Below are 18,513 nucleotides of genomic sequence, written 5' to 3' on the forward strand. Positions count from 1 at the left end.
GCCCAGTTTACCCTTGACAGCTCCTACACCCTGTAGTTAAGGGCTAGACAGTCAGCTCCGTAGGTCCACTAGGGCCACTAGAGGCCAGTTACCCGCACGTTGGAGGATTTGAAATGTATAAGTTGTTTTATTTGTGGTTACCTGTTTTTCTTATTGCTTGTGTATAATTATGTGTTTCTAGTTGTTTATAGGAGTCTTTGGTGGATTTACCAGGAATCCTGTGTACATAGTTGGAGCGTAACCCAGGACGGACTAAAGACTGTTAAGGACTCAGGGCAGAACAGACCCCTACCTGGTTACGTCTCCCTGTTTTGGTGAAATGGACACCTTGCTTTCTTTAAAGACTGCACCCGGTTACGGATATCCGTGACCACCTTTATGTGTTTCTTCTTATTGTACTATTATTGTTGTTATATCTTGTTATGTTTTTCTAAAATATGTTTAGTCCCGGAGTACTAAATTTCACTAGGGGGAATGTGGCACCCCAGGGGTCTGGTTTCCCACAGTAATGTAATGTTATGTCTGAGAGCAGGTGGGAGGTCCTTTGGTCAGGGATCCTGTGCATGCCACACCTCCTGCCCAGTCTTGGGAGGGGAAGACCTTCCCCTATATAAACCCGGGGCTGAAGCAGGGTTAGTCAGTCAAGGAGAGTAGAGACAAGAAACAGTCATAGGAAGAAACAGCAGAAGCTCAGTGGGAGCAATACTACTACAAGTCAGGGGCTGGCAGCTGCAGAGCTCGCCCTGACTGAGAAGCTTTCTTACCGGACCCGGCGTCCGAGGCTGTGGGGACTAACTCTTACCCAGCAGCAGAAGCCGACCGGCAGGGGATTTCAGGTCCTCAGGCCCAGAAACCCGAAGGCACGGTCACACGCGTGGGACCAGCGCCGCCATCGTGGAGCGGAAGCCATTAGAAGGCCCCGAGTCACCGGCCATACGGGTGAGCACCACACGGTACACTCAGGGACGTGGGCTACTTATATCCGCTTCTAGCAAGGTAGCCAGAAGAGTACAGTCAGTTTGGGAGGCCTACAACTCCGCCTGGCCAGGGGAGATCCCATCTGCTCAAGGACTGACCAGGCCCCGTTCGCTAGCAAGTACTCCGGGAGGGTCTATCGTTGTTACCAGTAAAGACCCTGAATTACACCGCACCGTCTCTGAGTGGTTCCTGCTACCCTCATCTTCCACGTCGGCTGCCCTGAGGCCATACCCCTCCCGTTGGGGGTTATACTATCACGCTGCACAATCCTACACCGGCCTCAGCGGTCTGCCCTGCAGCGGCAGCTCCATAGCTGCAAATCAACGGGTGGCGTAGTCGACACTCAAATAACATCTATCAAGACTGCCACACACTGAGTTGACTCCCTGGGCACGGACCGGGTCCCCGCCACTCGGAGACTACAACCCTCATCTGATCCGGTTCCGGGTAAGCCCCCGTGCGCGAGACGCTGCGCGACACAGCAGGCCCAGGGGCGCGTCATCTTTATGTAGTGAGATTCTAATAGCTTATCTAAAAGGGAGTTTTTATTTAAAATTTAACAGTTTATCTCCACCCTGAAATGAAGAGTCAGTGACATCCGCTTCAGGGGGTGGGCAGTCCCTGCTGTACTCTGCATGTCCCCTCACCTTACAATGCACACCAAGTGCACTCTTGTCGGCTAGTCTCTTCCCATTAGGGCTAGCGAGGGAGCACACTGTGTGCATTGAAAGTACTACACAGTGACAAGGAAGCTCATACAGAGTCAGAATGGACAACCGTCACATGCTCTGTACAGCAGGGAATAACCCTACCCCTGAAACTGATGTCAATGATGACTCCGTGTTTCAGGGTGGAGACAGGGGCTGCGGCAGTGACCAAGCCAAGGCTCCCAGATAACCAGGAGATTCTGGGGATTCTCAAAAAATGTCATCAAAACAAAGTAGGTAAAAAAAAAAGTTAAACTAAAGAGGGAACAGCAGTGACTTCTTAAAGTCAATTAGAAGAGCGATTAGATTAGTACAATAGAAAGACATTTAGGATTAAAATCCTTATTAGTTTCGAACCACTCCTATAATTTATCCTGCAGAAGCCACTAGTGGAAGCCAGAGTGGAGATCCAGACCACAGAACGCATCTTGCCCATCCAAACTGCCAAATTCTTACAGACCTTTGTCAACTCCAATTCAAAGGATGGGAGAACGTTAGCTTTTTTAAGTATTGTTCTGTATGCACGACCAATGCTAATGAAAATAAAACACATTACAATATATCAAGTATTTAATAAAAGATTTTTTAACTTTTTAACATATGGCTGTCAATAGTAATACAAGTCCTCTTCAGTGTGGAAGCTCATAAAGGACAACCTTGTAGTGAGAGCCACACTGTGGGCAGCGATTTACCTGCCCATCATGGGCCCAGAACCAGATAACTTGAGAATTATCTTCTTCACCTGGAAGAAAGAAAATGATAAAAGGTTATGTTTCAGTGCTTGAATTTATTGTACAACTACAAACTGAGTCCTTTAAAATTCACATTGGTGCCAGACTTCATCATGCTGCTGCAATATCCACCATTTTAAAAAATAATGGCATTTTCTCTTAGAACTTTCAACAACAATATACACAACTATCTGAACCTGAACAGGCATTGCTTAGGCGGCTGGAATATATGGACTTCTATAAATAGGTAAAGAGTGATTGCAGGGCCATTGGAATTATACAGTATATTTTTTTGTATTTTATACCAGTTTTCTAGATTCAATCCCTTTGAGCGGATTTCTGTGAGTTTATGGTCTTGTACATTATTCTAGATGTGTGTATGACCAGTATATCTAAACGTGGTAGTACCCCATATGGGGGTGTAAACTGCTATTTGAGCACACGGAGGGATCGGATGGGAAGGAGCGCTACTTGGCTTTTAAAACGCAGACTTTGTTTTAATAGATTGTGGACTCCATTAGCCAAGCCCCTGAAATGCCAGAACACCCCCCCGGTGACCCCATATTGGAAACTCCACTGCCTAAGGAATTCATCTAGGGGTGTAGTGAGTATTTTGAACCCACAGGTGCCTCACAGAATTTTGCGATATGGGGACATGGAACTAACATTTTAGTGGTAGAACTGTACATTTTTTATTAGCTGAAAGTTTGTCATTTACACAAGGGTTATTAGGTGAAACTGGACCCCATAATTTATTGAGCAATTTCTCCCAAATGCAGCAATGCCCCATATGTCATCAGAAGTTACTGTTAGGCCACACGTCAGGGCTGAGAAGGAAGGAGCGCTATTTGGTGCACAAGTTTTGCAGGTGACATTTGCGGAACCCCGAAGGTGTCAATAGAAAAACGCACAAAATGACCCCATTTTAGAAATTGCACCTTTCAATGAATTCATCTACAGCTGCAGTAACTATTTTGGCCCACAGGAGTTTGCTTTGCAACATACACGCCAGGCTTTTTTCCCCTTGAGAATTGCAAATCTGCCACTTAAATGCCCATACATTGTGCCCCCATACAGTGTAGTAGCCCCATATATTGTGCCCAGCTTGAGCTTATGGAGACATACACCCCGTAAATTGTTAAGTGCACTCTCCCAGCTACAATAATGCCAAACATGTGGCCGCTTACTGTGGTTTAGGCATAGGGGGGCTCAGAAGGAGGGGAATTTGGAAGCACAGATTTCACTGGATTTTATTTGATGGGTTGGGATCCGTCGCTTTTCAAGAGTCTTTGTTCTACCAGTAATGTGGGACCCCCTATGTTTCCAGTGACAGATATCCTGCACAAAACTCCACTCAGGTCTAAGTTAGTGTTTTATTGGTAATATTTTGGGGGACATCCCTTGTTTTCAATAGAAGGCTGGGATCATATTATTGTGTTCTACACTAAGCACTTACGCTGGAGTTTCCGTGTAAATCCTACAAAAATGTGATTTAGATGAAACCCCCCAATGCAACCGCTCTCCATAATGAGGCAGGTGGAGACACTTTGGACTCAGTTTGGCATCTGTTCCGGTGGTATCCATCTTGAGACATGCACAGAACAGTGGTCACCCACACTTGTGCGCTAAAAAGACACCTAAACTGATGGGACTTTGGTGGAACACAGTCCAGATGGAGTCCAAAGTGACCACCTGCCTCATTATAGCGAGTGGTTCAGTTGGGGGTTCTATCTGAATCACATTTTTTGGGGAATTTACACTGAAACCCAGACGCAAGTGCTCAGTGGAGAGCGCAGGATAAATGTGAACCGAGCCTTATTCAGATTATTGGGAATCAGAATGAACAAAAACAGCAGTAAAATAGTTTTTAAATTTTACGCAATTTTCGTGTGGTATAAGTGATAAGACTGCTTTATTATTCTGTTCAATACATTTACAGCGATGTCAGATTTATAAAAAAAAAAATTTTGGTCTACATTCTGAGAGCAACAACTTATCTGGCCAAGAGCTGTACGAGAGCTTATTTTTGCAGGAGGAGTTTGATCCTTTTTTAAGTACCATTTTGGGATACAGAACATTCTTTTGATCATTTTTTACACAGATGCAGGATGAACAAAAAAACAAAGAACAGCAATTCAGTTATTGGTTTTATATATTTTTATGTGGTTCACTGTGTGGTAAAAGCTATTAGTAGTAAGAATGATTTATTGTTTGGTTCAGTATGATTATAAGGATACCAGTTTTAGCTCTTTATGCTTTGCTACTTCTGCACACTAAAAACAATATTTTACAAACATTAATTTGTTTTTGCATCGCCATATTCTAGAAGCTGAAACTTATTTACCACAAGAGCTAGGTGGGGGATTTTTCATTGTGGGAAAGTTAAGAGTAATTATACTTTATTTAATCCTTTTACTTTAACCTAGTACCACTGTGGAACATGAACATTTCTCACCAATTCCTGGTCCCATACACTGCAGTACTCACGTAGTACTCACAATACAGTGCATGAGACCTGTTAGATTTTCACTGACTCAGTCTGTTAGACACTGCCATAAAGAGGGTCCAACAGGCCACTGTACCCCGAGGTCATCTGATGACCTCAGGGTGCAATGCAAACTATTGGCACCCACGATTACAATCGCGATGAGCAGATAGTGTTAAAGAGTGAGTATTCTCCCTTTTAACCACTTAGATGCTGCTGTTGTGATTGACTGTGGTATCTGATGGGTTAATTGGCATGGTGTACATATCTGGCACACAGCCCAAAGTGACATGTGCTCATGACAAATCTGTACAGCTTTCAGGGGTTAATCACCCTTTCTATAAGTTTTACACTGAAATGAAACGTGTAGCAAAGAAACTTACATATGCAGCCCACAAGTCTCTGCTTATTGACTGGTGGCACAATGTGTGGATTCTCTTTGGTTCCTGCATAGGATTTTGGCTTGAGGACATTAAAAGGATCCTTAAAAAGACAAAATGAGTTGTAAGTGTTATACCACTTACAGGTGCATCTCACTGAATTAGAATATCAAAAAATGTATTTATTTCAGTTCTTCAATACAAAAAGTGAAACTCATTATATAGAGTCATTACAAACAGTGATCTATTTCAAGTGTTGATTTCTGTTAATGTTGATGATTATGGCTTACAGCCAAAGAAATCACAAAAGTCATTATCTCAGTAAATTAGAATACTTTATAACAGCTTGAAAAATGTTTCCTCTTGACAATACCCCATAGAGAATCTATGGGGTTAAGGTCAGGCGAGTTTGCGGGCCAATCAAGCATAGTGATACTGTTTGTAAACCAGGTATTGGCACCTGTCCACACTGCCAGAAGTACCAAGTCCTGCAGGAGAATGAAATTTCCATCTCCAAAAATCTTATTAGCAGAGGGAAGCATGAAGTGCAATAAAGTTTCCTGGTAGACGGCTGCGCTGACCTTGGTCTTGATAAAAGACAGTGGCCCTACACGAACAGATGACATGGCTCCCCAAACCATCACTGATTGTGGAAACTTCACACTAGACCTCAAGCAGCTTGGATTGTGGCCTCTCCACTCTTCCTTCAGACTCTGGGACCTTGATTTCCAAATGAAATGCAAAATTTACTTTCATCTGAAAACACCACCTTGGACCACTGAGCTACAATCCAGGTCTTTTTCTCCTTGGCCCAGGTAAGACGCTTCTGGCGTTGTCTATTGGTCATGAGTGGCTTGACACAAGGAATGCGACACTTGTAGCCCATGTCCTGGATACGTCTGTGTGTGGTGGCTCTTGAAGCAATGACTACAGCAGCCGTCCACTCCTTGTGAGTCTCCCCAAAATTTTTGAACGGCCTTTTGTTAATAAGCCTTTCAAGGCTGCGGTTATCCAGATTGCTTGTGCACCTTTTTCTACCACACTTTCGTTCCACTCAACTTTCCATTAATATGCTTGGATTCAGCACTCTGAACAGCCAGATTCTTTAGCAATGACCTTTCGTGGCTTATCCTCCTTGTGGATTGTGTCAGTGACTGCCTTCTGGACATCTGTCAAGTAAGCTGTCTTCCCTATGATTGTGGAGCCTACTGAAACAGACTAAGGGACCCTTTTAAACGCTTAGGAAGCTTTTGCAGGTGTTTTTTGTTAATTATTCTACTTTACTGAGATAATGAGTTTTGTGTTTTCATTGGCTGTAAGCCATAATCATCAACATTAAAAGAAATAAACACTTGAAATAGATCACTATGTTTGTAATGACTATAATATCAGTTTCAGCTTTTGTATTGAAGAACTGAAATAAATTAAATTTTTGATGATATTCTAATTTTGTGAGATGCACCTGTATATGTAAAGAACACAAACGTTTATTTAAAGACACTGAACAAAATAATTTAGCAATGTCTTGTCATGAATCCAGATACACTGAGAGATTCCTGCAAAGGACTCATTATGGACTTTGACCTTTATCCACATTTGTATAAGAGGTCGGTCATTTGCTTTACTTCTCCTGGAAACAAAGGAATAACTGGAACAAGGCCTGAAACTCATGATAGGCACTGCTGTACTTACATGGTTGATCCACTGAAATCAGCACAATATATCCCATGCACAGCTATACAGTACATTGCCTAATCTCAGACCTGCACTATTTACCGTGTGTTGAAGCAAGACCACCATCTTATAATAAGGTCTGGAAAGAAGCTGTCGTAGGACAAACTTATTATAATACTCCTGCCAGCAGTGATCAATGTAATGGAGGCCAAGTATGTCAACAGCAGGAGAAACCCTTCCTCCCCACTATGATGTCTAAAGTGATGGGTACATGGTTAGCACCCCATTCTGCTTTATGACATCCATATGCACTGAGGACCTGTGGAGAGGGTGCATGAGAAAGAACGTAAAAAAAGTAATCTGGTGGCATTACCCCTTGAGTTGTTGCCACATGACAGATGTTTGGAGTCCTTCACAGTGAGAAGCAAGGTAGAACAACGTTATTAAACGATGCTGCCAAAGTATCATTAAATGGGTTGTCCAGGGCCATTTTATTTTTACTTTGGGAAAAGGAAGCTGGCTGTCAACAGAGCAGAAGAGAAGAAGCTGCTCTGTTGACAAGACGTCCGTGGAAGCCGCTGAATCGCCAGCAGGAGCAGTCTGACCGCTCTGTGCTGGCAGAGACAGACACCAGGCACAGACAGACAGTTAGCAACTACCTGCCTGTTAGTTTTTAGGTCATAGTAAAATAAATAAATAATAATAATAAAAAAATTCTTCTCATGCCTATTTGTGGATACGGCCATCATTCCTAGACTACATATCCCATCCTGTTTTATACGCTGGAAAAAGTATCCAGTTTCTCCTAGTTCCCCACTCTGTAATAGGGTCCTGGCTTCAAATCCCACCAAGGACAACATCTGCAAGGAGTTTGTATGTTCTCCCTGTGTTTGCGTGGGTTTCATCTAATTTACTCCCAAACTTCAAAGACATACTGATAGAGAATTTAGATTATGAGCCCCAATGGGGTCAGTGATAATGTCGGTAAAGTGCTTCGGAATTAAAGGCGCTATATAAGGGATTAAATAAAAAAGCGCGAAGAAATAGGACCTGGGAAGCATGACTACAGAACACAGAAGTGACCAGATGTGTGTTCCCTGTGGCTAGACTGTCTAGCAGGTCACTAATAATGCCCCATATACACCGGGGTGTGACTAGCAGCTACACCAATAAAGTATAGGGGATGTCACCAGGACCCAAACTTTACATCACAAGCACAAGACCTACAGATGCATCTGAAGACGGGGACCCCTCTTCAGCCAGTTTCACTTTGTCCCAGACTCATCAAGTGTCACCAGGTTTCTACTGTAAAACCTGGAATCTCGCTACATTTTTGCACAACTTTTTGTTGCTGAAAGCAAATAGTTTCTTGACACATGTGTGTCCCAGCCAGCTTAGACAACTTTGAGAAGTGGGCAAAGCCAATGTTTGTTCCTCTAAACACACAAGGATATTAAAAGGTTTGTCAAAGACTTGACAACCCCTTTCTTAAAGGCTGTATTACCCGGTATAAAACAAACTCCAGTTTCACACCAGCGTCGTTCCAACAGTGTCAGCAATAGGTCTCCCGGTCCCATATGGAATAATCAGCAGCCGCTAACAGGCTGCTTCGCTCACACTTCCTGGAGATGAACTTTGGACATCAGAGGAAAGTGTGAGAACAGTGGCCCATTAGCAGCAGACTGGCTGCAGCACTCACACGGTATACAAATATCATGGGAGACCAGGGAGACCCAGCACTCACATTGCTAGAATGGCACCCGCACAGGAGGGGAGTTTGTTTCCATTTTACACTGAGGGATATAGTAAGGAGGGTTTGTCCACTACTTGGCACAATACAAGAAAATTGTAAAAAAAACAAAAACAAACAGTAAACACAAGGAGTAAGATATAAGTGTGTGAACATGGCTCAGCCTGGTCCTAGACGCACTCTAATGGAGGGGAGTAGCACTCTAATGGAGGGGAGTAGCACTCTAATGGAGGGGAGTAGCACTCTAATGGAGGGGAGTAGCACTCTAGCATCCCCAGTTGTACATTTCAGTCTTAATTATCTTCATTAGGTCATATACCTCTCCCTTCTTCAAAGCGTTCAGGACCTTCCTCTCCAGGCCCGTCGCCTACTCCTCATCAGTGGGGATACCTAAACAGAAAAGACACAAAAAGGACAGATCATAGCAAGAATACTACAAAGAAAAAACAAAGTGACCTGAAAGTGGCTGATAACAGAGGACAATAGCCAGCAGAGCTGTGTGACAATTCAGTCTGTACAGAGGGTACAGTAGTGGAAGTGTAACCTGTGCAGGGGCTTGGCAGACCCCGTGCACAAGGTCACAGTCCTGGGTGTCACCTGCTGTCACTGGAGCAGTGAGTACGTGCTGATGGGCGGCGCACATTACTACACTGCTGCAAAGTCACATACACTGTCCCGTCCTATGCCCTTCACAGGGGACACCGCACACTCCAGCCTCACACCTAGTAAAGGCCCTGTCACACATAACGAGATCGCTAGCGAGATCGTTGATACGTCACGGGTTTTGTGACGCAACAGCGACATCGCTAGCGATCTCGCTACGTTTGACAGGTAGCAACGATCAGGCCCCTGCTGCGAGATCGTTGATCGTTACAAAGCTCCCTGGACCATTCCTGGGTCGTTGCACTCCCGCTGGGCAGTGTGCATCGCTGTATTTGACACCTAGCCAACGACCTCGTCCAGCGATTCAGAACTGAGACACGTAGGCGTGTATAAATTGGACTATTCCGCGCCCCTCGTCCCCGATTGGTGGTCGCTACGGCGTTCTCATTTCCGGACGCGCATAAAGAAGGCAACAGAATAGCGATTCCGTCCTTTGTTTCTGACCTCGTGCTTATTGCAGATCCTACCAGAGTTCTCCGGGCTGCTAATATCCGTTCATTGGACTAGTGCTGATTTTTGCGGATCATTGCAGCGTTCTCCAGCTGTGACTCCGCTTTGAACATATCAGACATCTTTAGTAAGGTAGGTATTGTTTGAGGTCTCAGATGCGTTTCCATTTTTTAATCTTTTATCACACATTTACTAATTATCTGTTATCTTTGCTTTTCAGGGAGGGAGGGCTTGGCTTCTATTTGTATATATATATATGTATGCTTTTGCATGGGCAGATATTTTAGGGGTCTCATGCACATGCACCCACACAGCGCATTTTCTGTCATGCTCACTAACAGAATGGAATATGGTTTTCCATGATATTTTTTATATACAGTTTCAATACTTCTGTTAATTGTTTTGTTGAAAGTGTTCTCATCTTTTCATGTTATGTTTGCAGTTTGCACATCATGGACGACGGGCAGTGTGCTATTGTGGTTGCTGCATTGCTGGTTGAGGAAGCTCGGCGTCAAGATGAGGCATGAGAGCTACAGAGGCGTTCCAAACGAAAGCGTCGCATGTGGACCAGAGAGTGGCTGCAGAAGAGGTCTGAATTGTCCCACATGCAACTTGTAAGAGAGCTTCAGGAGAAGAATCCTCATGATTTCCGCAACTATCTGAGGATGTCAGAGGAATCTTTTAAAGAGTTATTGGAACGAGTTACGCCACGTATTCAACGGAAGGATACAGCGATGCGTGCTGCCATTCCGGCAGATGAAAGATTGGCAGTCACACTGAGATTCCTGGCCACCGGACGCTCACTCCAAGACTTGCATTTTTCTGCAGCCATTTCAAGGCCCATGCTCAGTGTTCTAATCCCGGAGACATGTAATGCAATTTACCACAGTCTACGTAGTTACATACAGTTTCCCAACACGGAGGAGGAATGGAAAAAGATTGCCTCTGATTTTGAGCAGCTGTGGCAGTTCCCTAACTGTGGTGGGGCTTTGGACGGGAAACATGTCCGAATCACTCAGCCACCAAATAGCGGATCCTATTTTTATAATTATAAGGGCTATTTCAGCATCATCATGATGGCCCTTGTTAATGCCAATTACGAATTTATAAATGTAGATGTTGGCATGAACGGCAGGGTTTCTGATGGTGGTGTTTTAGAGCACACACTTTTTGGAGAGCGATTGGACAAGTGTGACCTACACTTGCCTCCCAACTCAAAGACTACAGGTAACCTTAATTTTGTTTTTGTCGGCGATGAAGCCTTCCCACTTCATCCCAATCTTATTAAACCGTTCCCCCAAAAAAGTCTTACCCAGGAAAGAAGAATTTTCAATTATCGTTTGTCAAGGGCACGTCGTGTTGTCGAAAATGCCTTCGGTATCATGGCCAACCGCTTCAGAGTTTTTCACACGCCAATTAACATGAAGCTTACATCAATAGACTCTGTTGTTTTGGCCTGTTGCACACTTCACAACTTTCTTCGTCGACGTGATGCAATTACGTACTGTCCGCCTGGCTTCGTGGACTCTGTGGACCTAGCCAATGGGGAAGTGGAGCTCGGTGAATGGCGTTCAAACGATCCTGCAATTGCAGGCCTTCAACCAGTGGGATATGGCAGAAACACCCAGGATGCGAAGACCAGCCGCGACAACTACTGCCAGTATTTTAACGGTCCTGGTGCTGTTACTTGGCAACATCAGAACTTATAGTGGGCAACTACTGACAATTATACACTACTTTCAGTTTTGTATTGATTTGTGTAATAAACTGTGTTTAACTTTGCAAAAGATTTGTTTATCATTGTTTCAATAGTAAGGGCCCGTATACACATACGTGTACTCCAGGGGCGGACATAGGAATCATGGGAGCTCATAGCAGAAGTTATAATTGGGACCCCCCCACAAAAAAAAAAAAAAAAAAAAAAAAAGGAAATAATTGTTGGGGACACAGAAGAGCAGATCCCACAACCTTCCAGCCTTTCTTCCTTTCTGAACTCCTAAATTACTCTTTCATAGCCCCATAAAAATGTGATGCCAACAAAAGTGTCCCCCTTAACACAGTATGATACCCCGATGGTGACTTCCTCCTTTTTAGCCTCCACATGCACAGTGTAATGACCCTAATGTATCACATGAGCCATGTATGAGGGAGGTGGAGTCGGAGTAATGGAAATTGAGGAGTCGGTTTGGCTTATCGACTCCGCAGCCCTGTATACCAGGATGGGAGAGCACACAGTATAATGCAGCCCCCCATAGGGTAAAAGGCAGCCCCAGTCCTCCAGTATTATCAGTACTGACTGATTTACAAAAATATATAAATACATACTTACCACTCCGTATTCCCCGCTGCTTCAGTCTCTGCAGCGCGTCTCTCTCATCACGACAGCAGCTGGCAGCTCCACTGTCTGACACAGCGTGGTGCATCGTAGCAGCGTTGCCGCGCCGCTGTTTGATTAACCGCCACCCACCGGCACTGTACTCAGTAATGGCTGCGTGTAGTGTGTTGTGCGGCTGTGCCTTGTAGTAATGCCGCAGCAGGGCCCACTCAAGCACAATTAAAGGTGTTGGCCATGTCTGAACACAGTGGCAGTGGGCGGTGGCGGCAATCAAACAGAGGAGCGTGGGGTACAGAATGGGGGAGACTGCTATGGGGTCCGCTGGCTCACGGGCCCCCTACGGCCACGGGCCCCATAGCAGTTATGTGGCCTGCCACCAATGGCGGTACGCCACTGTTGTACTCGTATGTATACATCCATATACACATCCATATACACATACATATTCAGATACATAAAAATCTACACCCATATCCACACTTATATACAGATAACCAGCTATACACACACATACTCACAGACACAGAAGTATGCATACCGACATAAAAATATAGATACATATTTCTACATAAAACCACCTAAACACCAGTGTTCCTGTGTGACCGTCACAATAGAGACACTGCTGCGTTCTACAGATGTCGCATTATCAATACAGCGTCTCTAGTCCGACACGCTAATAATTCAAGTCACAATAGGGTTCTCTAATAAACCGCGGGTTTATTGGCGACGTTCATGCGTCGTGGGCGTGGTTACCGACGTTCATGCGTCGTGGGCGAGTCTAACGACGTAGTTGCGGCCTAGCTTATTAAGAGCATTATGGCATCCAGGGTCAGGGCATCTCCTTGGGGTGATGCTGAGGTGTGCTACCTTGTGGAGCACCTGGATGCACTTGATTATGAGTGCCATGTGCACTCTGAGCATCCAGTGCTCCATAAGCAGGCGGTGCTGCAGAGGATCGGTCGGGGCCTGGTCCGGAGATTTGGGGTGCAGCGCTCTGCTACCCAAATCCGTAAAAAGCTGGCGGACCTGAAATATAGGTCTGCCGACCGAATCGTCAGCATCCGGTCACGGTCCCTGCCCCGCAGTGGTGAGTGGTTTTAAAATATGTTAACACAATACATGGCAGCACATTAGTTACAACTGCAATCACCTTAGGTATCTAATGTTATTTGTTTTCCAGCACCTGCAGCCCCAGAGCCCCCAAGGGAGTCACCTCCAGCCCTGGAGCCCCAGCAGCATTCCTCTGCCAGCTCGCCAGCATCACTCCGTGATATAGGTGCAGCTTCATCTTTCGGTAATGCTTTGACATAAAATACGGTCCATACAACTTGGAAAGTTTAGGGCTGTCATGTACTATTAAGTGTTGTGTCTTTCTCTAGCCGGTGGTGCCAGGGGATCGGGGTGGTCCTTAAGCTCGTCATCATCCGAGCAACCTGAAAACCGTAAGTGTTAAATACCAAACATGTACCTGATAGGCTGTGTGCCCACGATGCGTTTTTTAAGGTGTTTCTGCAGCGTTTTTGCTGCTGTGGAAACGCATTAAAAGCGCATGGTAGAAGGTCTGCCATGTTCCCCAATGATAATCCGCATGTGCTGTGCACATGCTGCGGAAATTTCCGCTGCACATTATCATTGCGGAAAAAAACGCAGCACTACCAATTATTTTGCATAAGGTGGTTTTTTTGCGCCGCCATTGACTTGCATTATAATGCGCCAATTCCGCAATACTGCATCTGTACTTGCGTAATTAGCGCGTTCTAATGTGTGGATGGTACCCGGGTGTGGTGCATCGTGGGCACATAGCCTTAATTTGATGAATGTACAGAATTATTGGACTTTTAAGTTTAACTATTACCTCCGTAGAAATCCCAACACTACAAGATCTCCTGGCGTCACAACGGAGACTGAGTGAAGAGATCCACCAGCACGGAGTGATGCTGGCAAGATTTGTGGCAGCCCATGACCGTCACGGCAGCCAATAAATTCTTTTTTGTTATGTAGTTGATATTATTTGGTTGGTTATATTTTTTATATTTTTATAAAAAAAAATTAGTTTATATCCACTATTGTCTACACTTTGTTACATCTAATCCTATCCTGTGTGATACTGCCTGACGGGTTGTGTATCTAATCCTATCCTGTGTGATACTGCCTGACGGGTTGTGTATCTAATCCTATCCTGTGTGATACTGCCTGACAGGTTGTGTATCTAATCCTATCCTGTGTGATACTGCCTAAAGAGTTGTGTATCTAATCCTATCCTGTGTGATACTGCCTGACGGGTTGTGTATCTAATCCTATCCTGTGTGATACTGCCTAAAGAGTTGTGTATCTAATCCTATCCTGTGTGATACTGCCTGACGGGTTGTGTATCTAATCCTATCCTGTGTGATACTGCCTAAAGGGTTGTGTATCTAATCCTATCCTGTGTGATACTGCCTGACGGGTTGTGTATCTAATCCTATCCTGTGTGATACTGCCTGACGGGTTGTGTATCTAATCCTATCCTGTGTGATACTGCCTGACAGGTTGTGTATCTAATCCTATCCTGTGTGATACTGCCTAAAGAGTTGTGTATCTAATCCTATCCTGTGTGATACTGCCTGACGGGTTGTGTATCTAATCCTATCCTGTGTGATACTGCCTAAAGAGTTGTGTATCTAATCCTATCCTGTGTGATACTGCCTGACGGGTTGTGTATCTAATCCTATCCTGTGTGATACTGCCTAAAGAGTTGTGTATCTAATCCTATCCTGTGTGATACTGCCTGACAGGTTGTGTATCTAATCCGATCCTGTGTGATACTGCCTAAAGAGTTGTGTATCTAATCCTATCCTGTGTGATACTGCCTGACGGGTTGTGTATCTAATCCTATCCTGTGTGATACTGCCTGACGGGTTGTGTATCTAATCCTATCCTGTGTGATACTGCCTAACAAGCAGTGCAGGGGCAGTAAAGCCCACTCCAAAGTCGGCTTTCACACCCTCCTGCTTATTGATGTTATCAGCTGAAGTTGTGTAGGGGCAGGAAAGCAGTCTGAAGTAGGCTTTCATTGCCGCCTACTTATTGATGTTATCAGCTGAAGTTGTGTGGGGGCAGGAAAGCCGTCTGAAGTCGGCTTTAATAGCCGCCTGCAAATTGATGTTATCAGCTAAAGTTGTGTGGGGGCATGAAAGCCGTCTGAAGTCGGCGTTAATAGCTGTCTACTAATTGATGTTATCAGCTGAAGTAGTGTAGGGGCAGGAAAGCCGTCTGAAGTCGGCTTTCATTGCCGCCTACTTATTGATATTATCAGCTGAAGTTGTGTGGGGGCAGGAAAGCCATCTGAAGTCGGCTTTAATAGCTGTCTACTAATTGATGTTATCAGCTGAAGTAGTGTAGGGGCAGGAAAGCCGTCTGAAGTCGGCTTTCATTGCCGCCTACTTATTGATATTATTAGCTGAAGTTGTGTGGGGGCAGGAAAGCCGTCTGAAGTCGGCTTTCACAGATGCCAGCTAATTCAAGAAGAAGAGAGAAGAGGAAAGAATAGGAACATAGTATGAAAACTATAAGGAAGACCTAACATGTTGATCCAGAGGAAGGAAAAAAAAAACCATGCTCCGTTTTGGGAAAAAAAATTCCTTCCTGACTCCACATACGGCAATCAGACTAGTTCCCTGGATCAACGCCCTATCAAGAATCTAGTATATACAACCTATAATCTGAGTCAGACTCATGGTGCATGGTATGGCAGATCATTGCCATACCGTGCACCATGACTATGACCCCAAAGACTAAAAGAAGGGAAGTAGGAAGAGGAGGGGAAGAAAACCAGCTGTGAAGAAGACCAGAGGACACAGGGAGAAGACAGAAGACAGGTGATAAAGCCTGGAGCCGGAGGAGGAGAAGGGGAGGAGGTGATCACCAGCGGAGAGCAGGGATGGGAATAGACGGTAGAGAATGGAGGGGAGGGAACGGAGATTGGGAAGGGATCGGAGGGCAGGGGTGAGGGGTCCCACCCTCGGGAAGAGGTAAAGCAGAAAATAAGGCAACCAAAAAACATTTTTATTTCAATCAGGGTGAGATCAGAGGGCAGGGGTAAAGTTAAAAAAGAGGACAATAAAACTTTTTTTTATAAACAAACAAAAATATAAACAATTTTAACAATTTAAATAAGTATTAAATTAACAATATTTACAAAATGATAAAAAAAAATTGAAATGAAACATCACTACAGTTCTTCATATCGATTACCTGTATTTGTGTATCCGTGCCTGGGGGAAACAAAAGAATCAGAACACATGGGATACTGTGGGGGGGGGGCAAGGCTTTGTGGACGCCGGATCCTCTGCACTGGTGTGCTGTGAAGTGGGTCCGGCCTATGGGTCCAAGAATGTTGTTGAAAATGGCCAGGGTCAATCAGAGTATGTACAGTAGACGTTTCATTAAGTTCACCGGCTGCCGCTTTATTTAAAGTCTCAAACATGACCCTTTCTGCATGCGCCCTCTGTCGGTCATCCAGCCTCTGTAGTCTCTCGCCAGCATATGTTGCAAAGCTGTCCCGCTTGGCCTGGGTCTGCAGAAGTAGAATCTTGTTCGCCAGAGATACTAGACCTGGCGATGGCGGCAAGCTGGCCTTTCTTTTCCTTGATTTTCTCTGTCGCCGAGGCACAAGGTCTTCACTTGTAGAGGCCATAGGGTCTTCATTCACCGATGCCATAGGTTCCTCATTCCTTGACATAACACTCGCCTCCTCCATACCACGTTCCGTAGCCGAGATGTCGTCATCTTGCCGATGGTGCTGTGGGAACACAAAATTAAAGTTAAGATTTGGTTACAACATCCAGCAGGTATGTTATGACCAGCATGGGTACACGTGCACTAAAAAACAAATATGAGGGGCGGCTAAACTATGGCATGTACATTGAAAGTATAAATGCTATTTACAGGGAAGCAAAGAAGGTACTTACATCTTCAACAGGGGAGTCAGTCCGTATGTCGGGGTCTTCTTCCGGGGTCGGCCGCATCGTACACGCCATTCGCCGAGGTAGCTCCTGGTCACGGGTGAAGGCAAGCAAATCATAATACCATAATGTCGGCACATAAACCTCATCTGTGCCGGTACCTGACTTCTTTGATTTCTCCACCCGGTTGAGTTCTTTCTTATATACGGTGCGTAGACCCTGGATCTTTCTCTTCACCAGCTCTTCATCCACCTTCTCGTTGGGGCCATGCCTTTTAAAGAGGGAAATCAATTGCTGGTAGGCCTCCCTCTTTTTCTCTCTATTGCAGTAGTCTGTTGATTTTATTTGCCAAAGGCACGGCAGGGAGCGGTACAGGTCAATCATTTCCCTCACAAACTCTTCACTTTTGAAAGCCATCTGAAAAGGATAGCAATACAGTGAGCATACATGAAACATTTTAAAACAAAGTAAAAAGTACTACACACCATTTGCTGACTAAAAATGGCCTCCAATGTATAAGCAAATGTATACTTATTGAGTGTGATAAAAATCCACTAAAATAACTTACCGTGGAAACAAAGCGATACAGTGCCTGAAGAACCCAAAAGTCAATGTTCAGTCACAGCTGAAGAAAATCCACAAATGAATGGAATCACAGCAGTAGAACGCAACTAGGATCCAAAAATCAGGACGCTGACAAGGCTTCAACAAATCCCAGATGGACGAAACTTGCCCGGAGAACACTGCTATGATCCGAAAGCAGAGCGCAGATAGGAACAAGGGAGCGGAATTGCCCCAACGTCGCCTTTTTTAAAAACCCGGCCGCCAATCAGAACGCAGTAGCGTCCACCAATCGGAGATGAGTGGGCGCGGAAAGGTAATTTTATGCACGCCTTTCTGTCACAGTACAGTCCCTCAAAGTGTGTATCGTTGAGTGTGGATCGTTGAAATAGCTGCTGTGTGACAGCGTCCCAGCGACCAACGAGATCGTTAGTTAGATCGCTGGGGCGGCCGAAATCGTTGGCAAGTTATACATGTTTGACGGCTCCCGAACGATCTCTCCAGCGATCTCAAAACTGTGACGTAGTAACGATCTCGCTAGCGATCTCGTTATGTGTGACAGGGCCTTAATACACAGCAGTCCTCACACCACACACAGGAGGCGGCCACAGTCCACCATGGCTGTCATACCCACCTCCAGCGCTCATTGCTCTGACGCATGGTCTGCTGAGGCACACGGTCCCTGCACTCCGGGGCACAGCGCGACGGACGAGCTGAGAAACCTCCAAGAAGCCATGACTGCTGCACCTCACAGCCGACAGCTGCCACTACAGCGTCCAGGGCGCGGGGCAGTGCGCATTTATACCCGGGACCATACCAAGCGCATAGCGGAGGGGTGCACCGTAACAAGGCAGCG

The 18,513-nt window shown here is 45.1% G+C and overlaps 1 protein-coding gene and 1 pseudogene across 1 annotated transcript in view; both read right to left on the reverse strand.

Annotated features, from left to right (window-relative positions):
* Positions 1–2,237: 2,237 nt before the first annotated feature.
* Positions 2,238–18,393, reverse strand: LOC141273593 (cytochrome c oxidase subunit 5B, mitochondrial-like; annotated as a pseudogene).
* LOC141270802 (uncharacterized) overlaps positions 16,364–18,513 on the reverse strand; it is a 56,423-nt gene continuing 54,273 nt past the window's right edge. Inside the window, exons 3-4 of the mRNA XM_073680911.1 lie at positions 17,103–17,513; positions 16,364–16,933 (exon numbers count right to left, since the gene is read on the reverse strand). Of these exons, the coding sequence (XP_073537012.1) occupies positions 16,364–16,933; positions 17,103–17,513 (981 nt within the window). The remainder of the gene's footprint in view (positions 16,934–17,102; positions 17,514–18,513) is intronic.

This window comes from Phyllobates terribilis, unplaced genomic scaffold (assembly GCF_046119375.1).
Source record: "Phyllobates terribilis strain yellow unplaced genomic scaffold, ASM4611937v1 Scaffold_5__5_contigs__length_657084704, whole genome shotgun sequence".
Taxonomy (NCBI): domain Eukaryota; kingdom Metazoa; phylum Chordata; class Amphibia; order Anura; family Dendrobatidae; genus Phyllobates; species Phyllobates terribilis.